This window comes from Gekko japonicus, unplaced genomic scaffold (assembly GCF_001447785.1).
Source record: "Gekko japonicus isolate JY-2015 unplaced genomic scaffold, Gekko_japonicus_V1.1 scaffold1409, whole genome shotgun sequence".
NCBI lineage: Eukaryota > Metazoa > Chordata > Lepidosauria > Squamata > Gekkonidae > Gekko > Gekko japonicus.
Window position 1 is genome coordinate 73,471 of NW_015172045.1, and position 17,076 is coordinate 90,546.

The following is a 17,076-nucleotide window of genomic DNA, read 5'->3' on the forward strand; positions in this document are numbered from 1 at the left end:
AGCTCACACAGTAGAATTTTTGCTCACAAGACTCCACAGCTTAGAGGGGGCATTGCCCCAGTAGGAATCACCAGAGGTTCCCATTACTTCCACACACAGGAACCAGTGTTCCCGCTAAGCTGCGTTAATGTGAGCTAGCACACCATTTTCTAGCCTCTGGCTCACACATTTTTGTCCTAACTCAGGAAGGATGGCTCCAGGGCAAACTAATCTTTGCAGCTTAGAGAAGAAGAAGAGGAGAGGAGATTGGATTTATACCCCGCCCTTCACTACCGAAAGGTGTCTCCGAGCATCTTACAAACTCCTTCCCCTTCCCCTCCCCACAACAGACACCCTGTGAGGGGTGTGGGGCTGAGAGAGCTCTTGACAGAAACTGCTCTTTTTCAAGGACAGCTCCTTATCAGAGCTACGGCTTGCCCAAGGCCATCCAGCCAGGTGCAAGTGGAGGAGTGGGGAATCAAACCCGGTTCTCCCAGATTAGAGTCCGTGCACTCAACCACTACACCAAACATTGACGGGCACACATGAGTGCACGCACAGGCAAAAAACCCACACATGCAAAAAAAACCATATATATGGACTAATTAAACCCGGTGGGCTTGTAAATTTGGGGAGACTTGACGTACAGACTTCCCGGGCATATGGACAATTTATGAACACGTTGGCTCTGTGGGTCTGAAAATACATAGGGAGGGAGCAAAGATGAGATTCTATGTGCCCCCCATTGTCCATCACAAATGCAAAGAGATCTCCTGTATGCTATTATAGCGATCTCACAGTGCCAGGCACGAATGCAGAATCAAGATTATTTTTAATGTAATCAACAGATGACATAAACTATAGGCTAGTTTTTAGCCACTGGTTCCATCAGTGATTCTTTAGGACTGCCAGTTCTGTGCTGGGAAATACCTGGAGATTTAGGGGGTGGAGGCTGCGGGAGGGCGGAGTTAGGAGAGGGGCGGGGCCTCAGCAGGGTGTAATGCCAAAGAGCCCGCCCTCCAAAGCCACCATTTTCTTCAGGGGAACCTATCTTGGTCATCTGGAGATCAATTGTAACAGCAGGAGATCTCCAGGTGCCACCTGGAGGTAGGGTCGCCACATCTGGGTTGGAAAATACCTGGAGACTTTGGGGGTGGAGCCAGGAGAGGGCGGGGTTTGGGGAGGGGAGGGGCCTCGGCATGGTCCAATGCCACACAGCCCGCCCTCCAAAGCCACCATTTTCTCCAGGGGAGCTGATCTCTGTCAGCTGGAGGTCAGTTGTAAAAGCGGGAGATCCCCAGGCCCCACCTGGAGGCTGGCAACCCTACCAGGAGGGCAGCAACCATATTCCATACCCTTTAATCCACTACCAATGGATTGGTGACAAGGTGCTTTATGATGTTCCAGTTTTAATTGTTAGCCGCCTTGAAGGCCCCGACTAGGCCAGAAAAGTCAAAATACAAGTTTTGCAAATGAATAAAACTAGAACCAGGGCTATTTTTGGGCAGGAACGCACAGGAACGGAGTTCTGGCTGGCTCCCAAGTTGACCACGCCCAGCAGGAACTCATTAGCATAATAGGCCACACCCAACAGCAGAAACTCGTTAGGATTGGCTACATTAGGGGTGTGTGGCCTAACATGCAAAGGAGTTCCTGCTACAAAAAAGCCCTGGGTGTTGACAACAAACAAGGTAAACAGAATAACAAGCAAAAGGTGGGTGTGGCTGGATAACCACACTTCTAGTAACATGGGGGTGTGGCCTAATATGCTAATGAGCTGTGCTGTCAGGGGTGTGGACTAATATGCTAATGAGTGCCTGCTGTTGGGTATGGCCTATTATGCTAATGAGTTCTTGCTGGGCTTTTTCTACAAAAAGAGCCCTGGAATAAGATTCGAATCTAAGTCAATATCAAACCCTCAAAACGGGTCTGTTGGAAATACTAAAAGAGACACAAGGTAACCGGACACTCATCTTTACCCTTCTTCCAAATTAGGGCTTTTTAAAAAACATATCATTAAGCTGTAGAACAAACACTGGTAGCAAGACGATAAAAAAACAGAGGAGAAACTCAAAGAGATATAAGCTAACTGGCAACATAGAAACACAGAAATGTAAACTACAATTTAGTGAAATCTGTTAGAGAGCAAAAATCTCCTTTTCCACCACCTCCTTCTCCCCCCCTTTTCTGTCCATTGCCCTACCGAAACCGAAAAAACAACCTCAACTATAAAACACCTGCTTTTAATTCTCACCCACTCATCCAAATTGCCCCTCCGGCGATTAAGAACTGAAAGCAATCCATTTAAAAGTCCAATTTTTTTAAAAAACCAACAACACAGCTCTTATACAACACCTGGGGATCTTGGTGGTAAACACAGACAGAAAACTCGCATTCATATACAAAAGTGTCTTCACAACCCCAGCGCTTAATTCGAGTTTTAATACTCCCGGGGGTCATTTGAGCACCGCAAAGTTTCCCTCTTCCCGTTGTGGGTTGGCCTCCTCTTTGGCCTCTATAGTGGGGGAGTGATGAAATCATCCAGTTCACCTGAAACCTCCTGCCCCGTCTCCCAATGCAAGCTTTGGAGTTAGCAGGGGGAAAGAATTACAGGTGTTTCCCAAACAGTTAATCTCCTCCTGTAGGCACTGCTATGAAGAACCCACAATGCAGAACGTGGTGGTACGTGTACCTAGTTCTTCGTTCTCGTGGTCCTTCTTACACACCCAGGGAAATGCTGATCAACCACATTGGGGTCAGGAAGCAATTTAGCTGGATATCCTGGAGGGGTTTTTTTTTGTCATCTTCTGGACACGGAGCAATGCTCCCTCTAAGCTGTGGGCAAAAATTCTACCTTGCGAGCTACCAGCATTAAAGTTAGGAGCGAGCGATTTGCCTGCTGCATAAATGAGTTAGCTCTGGAGCCCTCCTTCCTGAGTGAAGACAAAAATGGCTAAAAAACTGTGAGCTGGCTCACATTAACTCAGCTTAGAGGGAACACTGGTCACGGCAGGTGTGGAGGGGAGGCATTTGTGGATTTCCTGCATTGTGCAGGGGGTTGGACTGGATGACCACGGAGGTCCCTTCCAACTCCATGATTCTATTTTAAAGTGAGTGTGGAAAAGGAAAGGGGCGTATGTGTGGGTTTTCTTACATGAAGCTGGTTCATTAGTTCAGTTAGGTCTTCACTAATTGCTATTTATGGATGGGAGGGCGATCTGGCTGCGACATCCGTCACCCCTTTGATCGCCAGGGTTGATTCGGCTGATCTGGCTGGCTAGGCGGCAGTGTTCCCTCTAAGCTGAGTTAGTGCGAGCTAGCTCACAGTTCTCGAGCCTCTGGCTCACACATTTTTGTCTTGGCTCAGGAAGGAGGGCTCCAGAGCAAACTAGTTCATCCAGCAGCCAAATCTCTTGCTCACAACTTTCATGCCAGTAGCTCACAAAGTAGAATTTTTGCTCACAAGAACCCACAGCTTAGAGGGAACATTGCGGCGGGTGTCCCCCTCCCTCCCTCACCGCTCCATATGCGTCCCTCCGGAAGCTGCACGCTCGGTCGAAGAGGACGACCATCCCAGATAGAAGGAGTGTACCGTTCTTCGGTCAAGGGTACACGATAGCTATTTATTTTTTCTATTGTCATTGGACCAAACTTTCATTGATTCCTCTTTATTATGTATTATGCACCTGCCCAGAATAACTAGGGATGCCAGCCTCCAGGAGAGTCCTGGGGATCCCCCGGTATTATAGCTCATCTCCAGACTACAGAGATCAGTTCCCTTGCAGACAATGGACACTTTGGGGGGGGGGGGGCCCCACCTTTTTACCCCACTGTGGTCCCTGTCTTCCCCAGGCTCCATCCCCAAAGCTCCAGGAGTTTCTTCCCTGGACCTGGCAACCCTACTCATCCCCATCCCCCACTGGTGGCCAGAGGGAAGCTGACAGCCAGAACTTCATCAGCAACTCCACTTTTTGGACCTCTTTATACATTGTATATGCTTGTTGTTATATAGCATTGTAATAGATAAAAGGTTGCTCCAGCGCATACTTACAGCTTTTTTTTCTGGTGATACTGATACTCTTGGCTGCTGTGTGAGACAGAATGCTGGACTAGATGGACCACTGGTCTGATCCAGCAGGCTTCGGCCTCTATGCCCTGTTGTTGGCCCTCCAGAGGAGCTGGTTGGCCACTTTATGAGACAGGATGCTGGACTAGATGGACCCTCACTGGGCTGATCCAGCAGGGCTCTTCTTAGGTTCTTATCAGGGGAAGGCCTCGGCCTCTCTGCCCTGTTGCTGGCCCTCCAGAGGAACTGGTTGGCCGCTGTGTGAGACAGGATGCTGGACTAGATGGACCCTCACTGGGCTGATCCAGCAGGGCTCTTCTTAGGTTCTTATCAGGGGAAGGCCTCGGCCTCTCTGCCCTGTTGCTGGCCCTCCAGAGGAACTGGTTGGCCGCTGTGTGAGACAGGATGCTGGACTAGATGGACCCTCACTGGGCTGATCCAGCAGGGCTCTTCTTAGGTTCTTATCAGGGGAAGGCCTCGGCCTCTCTGCCCTGTTGCTGGCCCTCCAGAGGAACTGGTTGGCCGCTGTGTGAGACAGGATGCTGGACTAGATGGACCCTCACTGGGCTGATCCAGCAGGGCTCTTCTTAGGTTCTTATCAGGGGAAGGCCTCGGCCTCTCTGCCCTGCTGTTGGCCATCCATCTGGTCCAGCCATGTTGGAGACCCCTGCGCTAGACTAAACTGACAGCTAGAAAGCACTGCAATGAGCACAATGGACACACACACACACTTCCTAGGAATTCAGAAGGAAATCCCATTTAAATTGGTAGGATTCGCTTCCCAGATCGGAGGACCGCGTTGCTTATCCTTTTGCAAGAGTCTACAAACAACAGCATCGTAACGACGCCACAAATAAGAAAAAGAGAAGATCTTCGCCAGATTGATGCAAGAAGAAAATGCATCACTATGACGAAAGGCTGAGGGACTTGAGGATGTTCACTCTGGGGAAGAGGAGGCTGAGGGGGGACAGGATGGCTCACTCTTGAAGTATTGGAAGGGCTGTCATTCAGAGAAGGGCAGGGAGCTGTTCCTGTTGGCAGCAGAGGAGAGGACTCGCAATAAGGGGTTTAAATTAAGGGTAGGAATGTACCGGCTGGATCTTAGGGAAAAGTTTTTGACAGTCAGAGTTGCGCAACAGTAGAACTGGCTGCCTAGAGGTGGTGAGCTCCCCCTTCCTGACAGTCTTTAAGCGGCGGCTGGACAGACCCTTGTTAGGGATGCTCTAGGCTGAGCACTGAGCCGGGGTTGGACTAGATAGCCCGTAGGGCCCCTTCCAGCTCTGTGATTCTATGATTCTATAACTATTTCTCTATAAACCAGTAAGAGTTGAGACTCTAAAATGAGATGTTGGGGGGAGTGGAGAGTAATGAGGTTGCTGAATGAACCACATTAATCCTGTATACTTCTGCTAGATCCTTGGTACCTCCTCTCCAGCCTGCCAATGATTAGCTCCAAAACTTGGCAGATTAATCAGAGAAGACGTGGAAAAACAGGTAATATTGGATTTAAGTGGCAGGAAACCCCAAGTTCAAATCCCTACTCAGCCACAAAGTTTATGGAAGTGACTGCAGCCCAAGTCACATGCACTCAGGCTACAAAAAACCGCAGGGTTGTTAAGTGGATACAGAAAGGGTATGGACAAACCACATCGATCCCAGACTTCCTTGTAGGAAAAAGCATGTCAAAAGCAGGGGACTTGCGAGGAACTCACGGAGGGAGGGGAAACTGCTTCCTCCGTCCTTCCCTTCTTATTCTGCCCCCGTTACCAAAACTTCTGCCTTCTCAACCCTCCCATCTCTGCACTGCTTCTTTCTACGTCTTCTCCCTGTTTGCAACCTCGGGTTGCCATTCTCCAGGTGGGCCTGGAGTTCTCCCAGAATTACAACTGAGCTCCAGAAATTCTCTCAGGGGACATGGCAGCGTCAGATTAGAGTCCGCTGCTCTTAACCACCATACCAAACTTTGTTCCCGAAGCTAAAACAAAAACTCCCATTCACTTTTCCTTTTCACTTTTGGAAATCCCCCTTATTTGCCAGTTTGGTGTAGTGGTTAAGTGTGCGGACTCTAATCTGGGAGAACCAGGTTTGATTCCCCACTCCTCTACTTACACCTGGCTGGATGGCCTTGGGCAAGCTGTAGTTCTGATAAGAGCTGTCCTTGAAAAAGAGCAGTTTCTGTCAGAGCTCCCTCAGCCCCACCGACCTCACAGGGTGTCTGTCGTGGGGAGGGGAAGGGAAAGGAGTTTGTAAGCCGCTCTGAGACACCTTTGGGGAGTGAAGGGCGGGGTAGAAATCCCATCTCTTCTTCTTCTTCTTCTTCTTCTTATCCTTAGGTAGCCCTCTTTGCGAATTGTTTGATCCACAAAGGAAGGGGTCATGTTCCAGATTACATGTATCAATCCAAAGCCTTTTATTGGCATATAAATAAAGATACAGTAATCTAAATACAAAATCACGCAGAGTAAAATTAAAATTGCAAAGTAACATCAGAGAGTAACATCATAATAAAACCTAATTCATAATATCACTTATCAGGCCGTAGGACCATGGCACTGCAGATAAACTTTCATTCATTCATTCATTCATTCATTCATTCATTCATTCAATTTCTACTCCGCCCTCCCGGCGAAGCGGCTCAGGGCGGCTTACAAACCATTTAAAACCAACATACAGTTAAAACCAACGATTACACATATAAATACAGTACCATAAAATCCCAGTATAAAATAAATAAATGCAGTACCATAAAAATTTGCTACTATTTCAGTTATTTCTGTATCTGGATTATCGAGCAAGAAAAGGACCTTAAAATCATCAGGAGGCTCTAAAAATTGGCCTGATACCCATATAGAAGATCCCGACGGGACGCCAAATAGAGAGGGCACTGAAGGAGGACATGGGCATTACATGTATCATAATTGCTGGCTTTATAAGCTTGAATCTGTGAGCTTGGGAAAGCGATGAGCAGGGCTTGTTGTCCTTGGCACAAAGAGGCAAAGCGAAATGACTTCCTCTGGCAGCAGGGTTTGGGCACCCCGGAATGGCGGCTTGCTGTCAGTTTAATTACTTTTGATTGGCATGGGAGCCACTTGGATTTTCCGCCTGCAGGTTTTGGCCCCATCACAGCCGATGGGATTTCATTCCACCGACATGCAAGCGGCAATCTGGAGGTGAGCATGCCAGTAAACGGGGCGTTTCTTGAATTAAGAGCAAGCAGGCCTCTGAATTTAATTCAAAGAATATTGTCAGCGTTAGGGGGGGACCTGCTCTCGGCTACATCCAAAGTACAGGGAAGTTGTTACTTATATACAAAACAGTTAGGAAGCAGAGTATCCCCACTGTTCATCATGCCAAGGAATGTTCCTTTTTCGGTTCATTCTCTTAAGAGGAAATCCTTCTCAAAAGGAACTACTTCTTTACGCAGTGAGTGATTAAAATGTGGAACTCGCTGCCAGAGGATGTTGTGATGGCCACAGGCATAGATGGCTTTAAAAGGGGATTAGACAGAGTCATGGAGGGGAGGTCTGCCAGTGGCTACTAGCCATGATGACTAAAGGGAACCTCCACATTTAGTGGCAGTCATCCTCTGACTTGTAGTGCCAGGACGCACCATCAGGCAAAGGCCTCAGCCTTTATGCCCTGTTCGTTGGATCCCCAGAGGAACTGGTTGGCCCCTGTGTGGGACAGGAGGCTGGACTAGATGGACCCTCACTGGTCTGATCCAGCAGGGCTGATGTCCTTATCAGGGGAAGGTCTTGGTGTCTATGCCCTGTTCGTTGGATCCCCAGAGGAACTGGTTGACCACTGTGAGAGACAGGATGCTGGACCCCTGGTCTGATCCAGCAGTGCTCTTCAGGGGAAGGCCTCAGCCTCTCTGCCCTGTTGCTGGCCCGCCAGAGGAACTGGTTGGCTGCTGTGTGAGACAGGAGGCTGGATGGACCCTCACTGGTCTGATCCAACAGGACTCTTCTGATGTTCTTATCAGGGGAAGGCCTCGGCCTCTCTGCCCTGTTGCTGGCCCGCCAGAGGAACTGGTTGGCCGCTGTGTGAGACAGGAGGCTGGATGGACCCTCACTGGTCTGATCCAACAGGACTCTTCTGATGTTCTTATCAGGGGAAGGCCTCGGCCTCTCTGCCCTGTTGCTGGCCCTCCAGAGGAACTGGTTGGCCCCTGTGTAGACAGGAGGCTGGACTAGATGGACCCTCACTGGTCTGATCCAACAGGGCTCTTCTGAGGTTCTTATCAGGTGAAGGCCTTGGCCTCTCTGCCCTGTTGTTGGACCTCTAGAGGAACTGGTTGGCCCCTGTGAGAGACAGGAGGCTGGACTAGATGGACCCTCACTGGTCTGATCCAACAGGACTCTTCTGATGTTCTTATCAGGGGAAGGCCTCAGCCTCTCTGCCCTGTTGTTGGCCCTCTAGAAGAACTGGCTGGCCCCTGTGTGAGACAGGAGGCTGGACTAGATGGACCCTCACTGGTCTGATCCAGCAGGGCTCTTCTTAGGTTCTTATCAGGGGAAGGCCTCGGCCTCTCTGCCCTGTTGTTGGACCTCTAGAGGAACTGGTTAGCCACTGTGAGAGACAGGATGCTGGATTAGATGGACCACTGGTTGGATCCAGCAGGGCTCTTCTTATGATCCTGGGAAATATAAACAGGAGCAGACACACGAGCCTCCTGGATGGTACATTCAAACTGTGGCAGAGGGAAAGGAATCACGTTTGAATGTTCCGGCCTTAGAGAGGTAGCTCCTCCTTGATTAAGATGGGCTTTGCCCTGACAAGCTAATTTTCTACCTGCAGAGGACTTTTCATGGAGCAGTGTACAAACCTTCCCCCAACCCTTCCAGTCTCCATCAATCTACGCAAGGCAGGAAAAGCTATGTCACAATTCTTCTGCAAGTGTGTATCGGCAGTCTTCAAGCAGCAACTCGACAAGCACTGGTCAGGGATGCTCTAGGCTGATCCTGCATTGAGCAGTGGGTTGGACTAGATGGCCTCTATCTGCCCTTCCAACTCTGTGATTCTACAATACATTAAAATGGGACATTTGCACTTAGCTTTCTCCATTAAGAGCTTCCAGGCTTCAGGTGAACAGAGCAAGCCACAAGTTTCTGTACCTCTACACACAGTTTACACAGGGGTCGTTTAGTAGAAAAAGAGCTAGGGGAACTCATTAGCATAACTCATTAGCATATGCCACACACCCTGACTGGAAGTGTGTCATAAGGCCACACACCCCGCCCCCAACGATCCTGGCCGCCGCCGCCGGCCTTGCAGCTCTACTGCCGAGCCCCATGAGGGGCAGTTTCTGTCAGAGCTCTCCCAGCCCCACCTCCCTCACAGAGTGTCTGTTGTGGGGAGGGGAAGGGAAAGGAGTTTGTAAACTGCTCTGAGACTCCTTTGGGTAGTGAAGGACGGGATATAAATCCAATCTCTTCTCTTCTCTCTTCTTCTTGTGAGGAAAAATTCTGGAAGCGGTTCTCTGGGGCCCCTCTCCGAGTCACGCGAGCGGGTTAAAACCATGACTCATGGATATTAAGGGAACTAAATTTATTACCTTAAAACTCCTGTTAAATAAATAGGCACTTAAATTCTTAGGCAGGAAGGATTACAGCAACAGATGAACAGCAGATGGTTTGCCTTCGACCAAATCCGCATGACTTTTGAGGCCCAGGCCTGGGCGTATTATTAAAATATTAACGTTCCGAAGCGTGAGGTACGGGCTTACGAGGATTAGCGGCTTAAAGGCCTGCTGAGCCGCGCTTCACCGTTCAATCTCTTCTGATAGCATTTGTGGGGTGGTTTATCCACAAATGATATCAAGAGGGGGGCCAGAGCTTAAACGTCAGGATTCCTGAAATGCGAGACGGGCCCTTTGAGTTCCAGTATGTCTTGGTTTTTAATACAAAGACAAATATGGTCACAGTCCGTAGACATGAAAAGATAGAGCCACAGGAACTGTGTAAAGTGCGCTCAATGTTTAACGATAGCAATAATGTTATAAATATGAAAATTACAAAAGTGATACTAATACATTCAAATTGTAAATCCAGTTGTTATTTTCTATCTTATGTAACTGGATTTACAATGTGAATGTATTAGTATCACTTTTGTAATTTTCATGTTTACACAGTTCCTGTGGCTCTATCTTTTGGTTTTTAATACATACAGACGAGCCCAAGAAAACTTTAAAATGAAGTACACATTTCTCTGCCATGCATCCCCCCAGAGGGCACCAGGCAGACCGCAAGCTTCTCCCCTAACCCCCGCTTTCGTCCTCACAACAATCTAGAGGGTCCATCTAGTCCCCGCTTTCGTCCTCACAACAATCCTGTGAAGTAGACTACGCGCAGAGGTCATTTCGGGGGGGATCGCGGGGGATCGCAGTTCCCCCGGGTGAGGTACGGGGGGCGGGGCACATGACGAAGCCCCGCCCCCTGTTTCCGGCCGCCCCGCTTCCGGCCATCATTCAGCCAGGAGGAGGCAGGAGAAGAGGGAGGGTAAGTTGCTTCCTCCCTGCCTCTCCCCACCCCTGCCTGCCTGCCTGGGGCCAGGGAGGGCCTTCGCGGGGCTTCCTTGCCCTCCTGCCAGCCTTGCAGGTCCACCACTGGGCCCCTCATGGGGCTTGGCAGTCGAGCTGCTTTTTCTACGAAACGACCCCTGACTACGCGCAACCCAAAGAGCTTTGTGGCTGCGAGGATATTTGAACTCAAGTCTCCACCAATCTTGGACTGATACTTTAATCGCCTTTCATACTTGACAGATGATGTTAAGCTAGACCTAACTTCTCTCATCAGGACATTAGAAGAGGTTCAGCTGGGTAAGCTGCTCTGTGTGAAGATTAAGGGACATATTTCTTTGTTCGCCTCCCAGTTCCTTCCACCTTCCCTTCCTCCCCGGTCCTCAAACCTCTTTTTAGGGGCTTCTAGAATGCGAGGGCTGCTTGCTCACACCATTTGTGAGTTGCCAGTGGAAACAGCTGTGCAGTTTGCACAAATGCTTCACATTCAGTGCAAGAGATAGATTCATGGAGAATAGGCCCATCAGTGACTAAAGGGAATCCCTCTGAATCCCAGTTCCAGGAGGCAACTTCAGGGGAAGGCCTCAGCCTCTAGTCGGACTAGATGGACAAAACCAAATCTCTTAATATACAAGAACAGAACATTAAAATGTTAACACGTTGGTACATGACACCTAGGAAACTGAATTGTATAAACAAGTCAGGGCTATTTTGGGGCAGGAACGCACAGGAATGGAGTTCCGTCTGGCTCCCGAGTTGGCCACGCCCAGCAGGAACTCATTAGCATAATAGGCCACACCCAACAGCAGAAACTCAGCAGGATTGGCTACATTAGGGGGGTGTGGCCTAACATGCAAAGGAGTTCCTGCTACAAAAAAAGCCCTGGGTTTTGACAACAAACAAGGTAAACAGAATAATAAGCAAAAGGTGGGTGTGGCTGGATGAGCACACTTCTGGTAACATGGGGGTGTGGCCTAATGCGCTAATGAGCTCTACTGTCAGGGGTGTGGCCTAATATGCTAACGAGTTTCTGCTGTTGGGTGTGGCCTATTATGCTAATGAGTTCCTGCTGGGCGTGGCCCTGAAATAAGTCAATATCTCCACTGTGTTGGTGGGAGTGTACAGTGATCAAGCAGTTTTGACAAGATATAGTACTTCAAATTGAAAACTTTAACTGGTTATAAAATTCCGTTGAAACTGGAGATTATATTACTGAATTTTTGGCAAGAAGTTAATACTCCACAGATTAGGAAAGAGCTGATAATGATACTTTTTACGGCAGCCAAGACTACGATCGCATCATGCTGGAAGGAAACAGATAAACCATTAATTAAAAATTGGAAATTGGTACTCTAGAATTTGGGACCATTTGAATTTGGATAAAATCGCGGACTCTCTAGCAGATAACGATCCTTCATTGGGACCTTCCTATTATTTGGAAAGATGGTATCCAATTCTAATCAAATTGGAAGAGATTCTTGAAGGGAATACACAGTCTACAAATTATCGTTATCTTAATCTCCTGAAAGTAAATTGGTTAATTTAATAACCCCTAATGTAGTATTTGTTGTATTAGTTGTAGATATTTTGTTGTTGATTTAATGTTTATGTTTTTGTTGTGTATTGTGTATTGGAGGACTGTGATTTGAATGACGGTGTAATGTGTTTTTGCACCTTAATGTTTTTTATTGAACGTATTTTTGATTGTTGTGAATTGTCGTATAGAAAATCAATAAATTAAAAAAAAATAGTTGGACACTGTGTGAGACAGGATACTGCACTAGATGGACCACTGGTCTGACCCAGCAGGGCTCTTCTTGTGTTCTTATCAGGGGAAGGCCTCGGCCTCTCTGCCCTGTTGTTGGCCCTCCAGAGGAACTGGTTGGCCACTGTGTGAGACAGGATGCCGAATGACATGGACCACTGGTCTGATCCAGCAGGGCTCTTCTGGAGAGCCAGTTTGGTGTAGTGGTGAAGAGTGCGGACTCTAATCTGGGAGAACCGGGTTTGATTCCCCACTCCTCCACTTGCACCTGGCTGGAGGACCTTGGGCAAGCCGTAGTTCTGATAAGAGCTATTCTTGAAAAAGAGCCGTTTCCGTCAGAGCTCTCTCAGCCCCACCTACCTCACAGGGTGTCTGTTGTGGGGAGGGGAAGGGAAAGCAGTTTGTAAGCCGCTCTGAGACACCTTTGGGTAGTGAAGGGCGGGGTATAAATCCTTGGGTAGTGAAGGGCGGGGAAGGGAAAGGAGTTTGTAAGCGTCTACGCGTTGCTTCTTTTAAAAAAGAAAAGGCTAAATTCTTTGCCTGACCGAAAGAATAGTAGTAGGGCTCTTTCCAGATCAGATGTGGAGAAAAATCAGCCTTCTGCAGGTGGAAAGGGTTTTGCCTCCCCCTGTAGCCCAGGAAAAGCCCTGGACAGTTTGGAGTGGCAATGATGTGCTCTACCTGTGGAACTTTGACCTGTCACAGGTGAGACCTGCAAAAAAAAGAAAGAAGAGGAGACAATCCAAGGTGTTACATTGCACCAGAGATTCATCGGGGCATAGTTCAGCAAAACAATACAGAGGAATCGAGGAAATAATCAGGAGAGATCTCAAAAAAGCTTTTGTTGCTATTAGAATCATTGAATCATAGAGCTGGAAGGGACCTCCCGGGTCATCTAGTCCAACCCCCTGCACAATGCAGGGAATTCACAAATAGGTCCCCCACACACACCCCCAGTGACCCCTGTTCCATGCCCAGAAGATGACAAAAAACTCTCCAGGATTGCCGGCCAAACTGGCCTGGAGAAAAATTGCTTCCTGACCCCAAAGTGGCGATCAGCATTTTCTTAGGCGTGTAAGAAATTTGAGGAAGAAATTTGTATAAAAAATACCTCCTCTTTCTGGTTCAAGATAAAGGAGACAGTGCCATCGGAGGTGGGGTTGGCGATCAGGGGTACAAAATTCTCCTGACCAGGGACAGCTTTGGGGGGGGGGGGCGCTAAAAAAATTAACAGCCCACTGAGAACCAGTGTGGCGTAGCAGTTGGTGTCAAACTAAGATCTGGGAGACCCAGGTCCGAATTCCTACTCTTCCCATAGAAACCTGTTGAGCGACCTAGGGCCTATCACACACCCTCCGCCTAGCCTACCTCACAGGGTTATTGTGAAGATAAAATGGAGGAGGAGGAACATAAGCTGCTTCAGGTCTCCAATGGTGCCCCCAGCACGGACATACAGAGCCTTCTGCCTCTGAACAGGGAGGTTCCATTTAATCTTCGTGGTTTATATTCACTGATGGACTTGTCCTTCCATGGATTTATCTAATCCCATATTACGGGCAACTGAAACCGGTAGACTCATCGCTATCATCCTGTGGCAGGGAACTCCACATGCTAATTACTCGTTGAGTGATGAAATGTCTCCTTTGGCCAATACTAGATCCACAGCCCATTAACCACACAGTCCAATAAGTGTTTCCGAGTTCTAATATTATGGGCGAGGGAGAAAAAAGAGTTCTCTCGGTCCAATCTCCCTATCGTATGCATGATTTTATAAACCTGTACATTACTACCCTTGGCTTTAAGATTCTAAACCATATGAATTTTTTTTAAAAAAATTAGGCACAAGAAGAACACAGGAAGAGTCCTCCGGGATCAGAGCAATGGTCCATCTAGCCAGTTTGGTGTAGTGGTTAAGTGCGTGGACTCGAATCTGGGAGAACCGGGTTTAATTCCCCACTCCTCCACATGCAGCTGCTGGTGTGACCTTAGGTCAGTCACAAGTTCTCTCAGAGCTGTTCTCTCAAGGGCAGTCCTTGAAAGAGCTCTCTCAGCCCCGCCTACCTCACAGGGTGCCTGTTGTGGGGAGGGGAAGGAGTTTGTAAGCTGTTCTCTCAAGAGCAGTCCTTGAAAGAGCTCTCTCAGCCCCGCCTACCTCACAGGGTGCCTGTTGTGGGGAGGGGAAGGGAAAGGAGTTTGTAAGCCGCTCTGAGACTCCTTCGGGTAGTGAAGGGCGGGGTATAAATCCAATCTCTTCTTCTTCTCTTCTAGTCCAGCGTCCTGTCCCATGCAGTGGCCAACCAGTTCCTCTGAAGAGCCAACAACAGAGCACAGAGGCCGAGGCCTTCCCCTGATGTTGCCTCCTGGCTCTGGGATTCACAGGTTGACTGCCTCTGAACGTGGAGGTTTCCTTTAGTCACCAGAGTTAGTAGCCACTATCCTCGCCTGATCCCTTGTAAAGCTGTCTGTGCCTGTGGCCCTCACTCCATCCACCGGCAATAAATTCCACATTTTAATCGCTCGCTGCGTACAGAAGTATTTCCTTTTGTCCACTCTGAACCTACTGCAGTCGAGTTCTATCATTTTGGCAGAGGGAGAAAAATCTCTCTTTGTCAACTCTCTCTCCATGCCTAGTCTTTATGGCCAGGGACCTGCATACCTGAGGGACCGCCTTTCCCGATATGTACCTTAAAGGACGCTGCGATCTGGGACCCAGAATCGGCTGGCTCTCCCGACGTTTAAGGAGGCCAGACTGGTGGTAACTAGAGCCGGGGCTTTTTCGGTGGCGGCTCCACTCTGGTGAAACGCGCTCCTAGAGGAGACCAGGGCCCTGCGGGACCTCTCACAGTCCTGCGGGGCCTGTAAAACGGAGCTCTTCCGCCAGGCCTTTGGAGCCACCACCACTAGCACCACTAATTCCTCTACCGCCAACAACTAATATCTATCCTGGCGGAACCCTGGCCTGTGGTCCCTTAATCTCTGCCTGAACCAATCACCCTAGAAAGCCGCAGAAGGCCAAGGAGCTAACTGTAAAGTGAGGAATGTTGCTAGCCAGAGGTAATTTCGTAGAAAACGAGGTGCAGGAGCTCATTAGCATAACTCATTAGCATAACTCATTTGCATATGCCACACCCCCTGACATCACTGGAAGTGTGTCAGGAGGCAACACCCACCACTCAGGCTCCACTGGATTCTTTTGGATTGCTAGCTATGGGGGGAGGTGTTGCGCAGATCTGCCCACACAGAGGAGGGAGAGCTTGTACCTGAATAAAACTTGGTCTTAAAGGTGCCACTGGACTGTTATGGACTGAGGGGGGGGGGTGGGCTCTGCAACTTACCTGGCTGCTTCTTGCTCTGACTGCTGGGAGCAGGGGGTGGGGCTTGTTGCATATGCCCGCCCCCTGGGCTCTTTACTGCCAGAGCGCCGCTCCTGTGCGCTCCTGTGGGAAATGACCCCTGCTGCTAGCACTTTATCATGTTTGTGTTTTAACATTGTACTTTTAATGTACGTGATTTTATGTGATTGTATTTTGGAATTTTATCGTACTTGTAAGCCGCCCTGAGCCGGCCTGGGCCAAGAGGGAGTAGTAGTAGTAGTAGTAGTAGTAGTAGTAGTAGTAGTAATAATAATAATAATAACAACAACAACAACAACCTGCAAAAGACGTTAGAAGGGGAGGGGAAAACTGAAGAAGAAGGAAAAAAGTACTTTTGTCTCCCGGCAAGATGGAACGGTAAAAACGGTCCCTCTTCTTCTTCTCTTCGGGATTGGGGGGCAGCGGTTTGGAGCCGTGGTTCAGGGTCCCCCCGTCTTTGCTGCCGGCGCCTATCATGGTGCTCGTGTTCCTCATCGGGGGAGCCGGCGGCTTGTCTTCTGCTTCTGTCCCATTGTTGGACATCTTCACCCGGTGGCTGCTCTAGCTAGAATCGAGAGGGAAGAAAGAGAACGTTGTGGTTTGGGGGTGGCCGGCCACTGAGGACCGCAGCGGAACGGGAGAGACAGGGGCCTTCTGGTTCCCGGTGGACAGGGGATCGGTACCGTGCACAGCCGCTTGGGTCTCTACACTGACTTTTAAAGCGGCATTACATATACAGGAATGTAGGACGCCGCCTCATCACCAGCTGTGTCTTGCTGCTTCGTGCAGCCAAATTTGACCTCTTCTTCCCGACTAAAGGAGACTTCCGTCAATTTAAGTGGGAAGAAGGAGGAGGAGGACGACGAAGAAGAAGAGGAGGATGAGGACGAGGAGGAGATTGGATTTATACCCTGCCCTTCACTACCCAAAGGTGTCTCAGAGCGGCTTACAAACTCCTTCCCCTTCCCCTCCCCACAACAGACACCCTGTGAGGTGGGTGGGGCTGAGAGAGCTCTGACAGAAACGGCTCTTTTTCAAGAACAGCTCTTATCAGAACTATGGCTACCCGAAGGAGTCTCAGAGCGGCTTACAAACTCCTTTCCCTCCCCCTCCCCGCAACAGACACCCTGTGAGCAATGTTCCCTCTAAGCTCTGGAGTCTCGTGAGCAAAAATTCTACTTTGTGACCTACTGACATTACAGTTGTGAGTGAGCCATTTGGCTACTGCATAAATTAGTCTGCTCTGGAGCCATCCTTCCTGAGCGAGGACAAAAATGTGTGAGCTAGAGGCTAAAAAACTGTGAGCTAGCTCACACTAACTCAGCTTAGAGGGAACACTGCCTGTGAGGTAGGTGAGGCTGAGAGAGCTCTGACAGAAACGGCTCTTTTTCAA

At 49.0% G+C, this 17,076-nt stretch overlaps 1 protein-coding gene across 2 annotated transcripts in view; it reads right to left on the bottom strand.

Annotated features, from left to right (window-relative positions):
- Nucleotides 1-17,076, bottom strand: part of PAK1 (p21 protein (Cdc42/Rac)-activated kinase 1) — a 173,954-nt gene that overhangs the window by 51,577 nt on the left and 105,301 nt on the right. For both annotated transcript variants that reach the window (XM_015420710.1, XM_015420709.1), the window contains exon 2: nucleotides 16,037-16,248. In XM_015420710.1, the coding sequence (XP_015276196.1) occupies nucleotides 16,037-16,226 (190 nt within the window). In that variant the 5' untranslated portion in view covers nucleotides 16,227-16,248. The remainder of the gene's footprint in view (nucleotides 1-16,036; nucleotides 16,249-17,076) is intronic.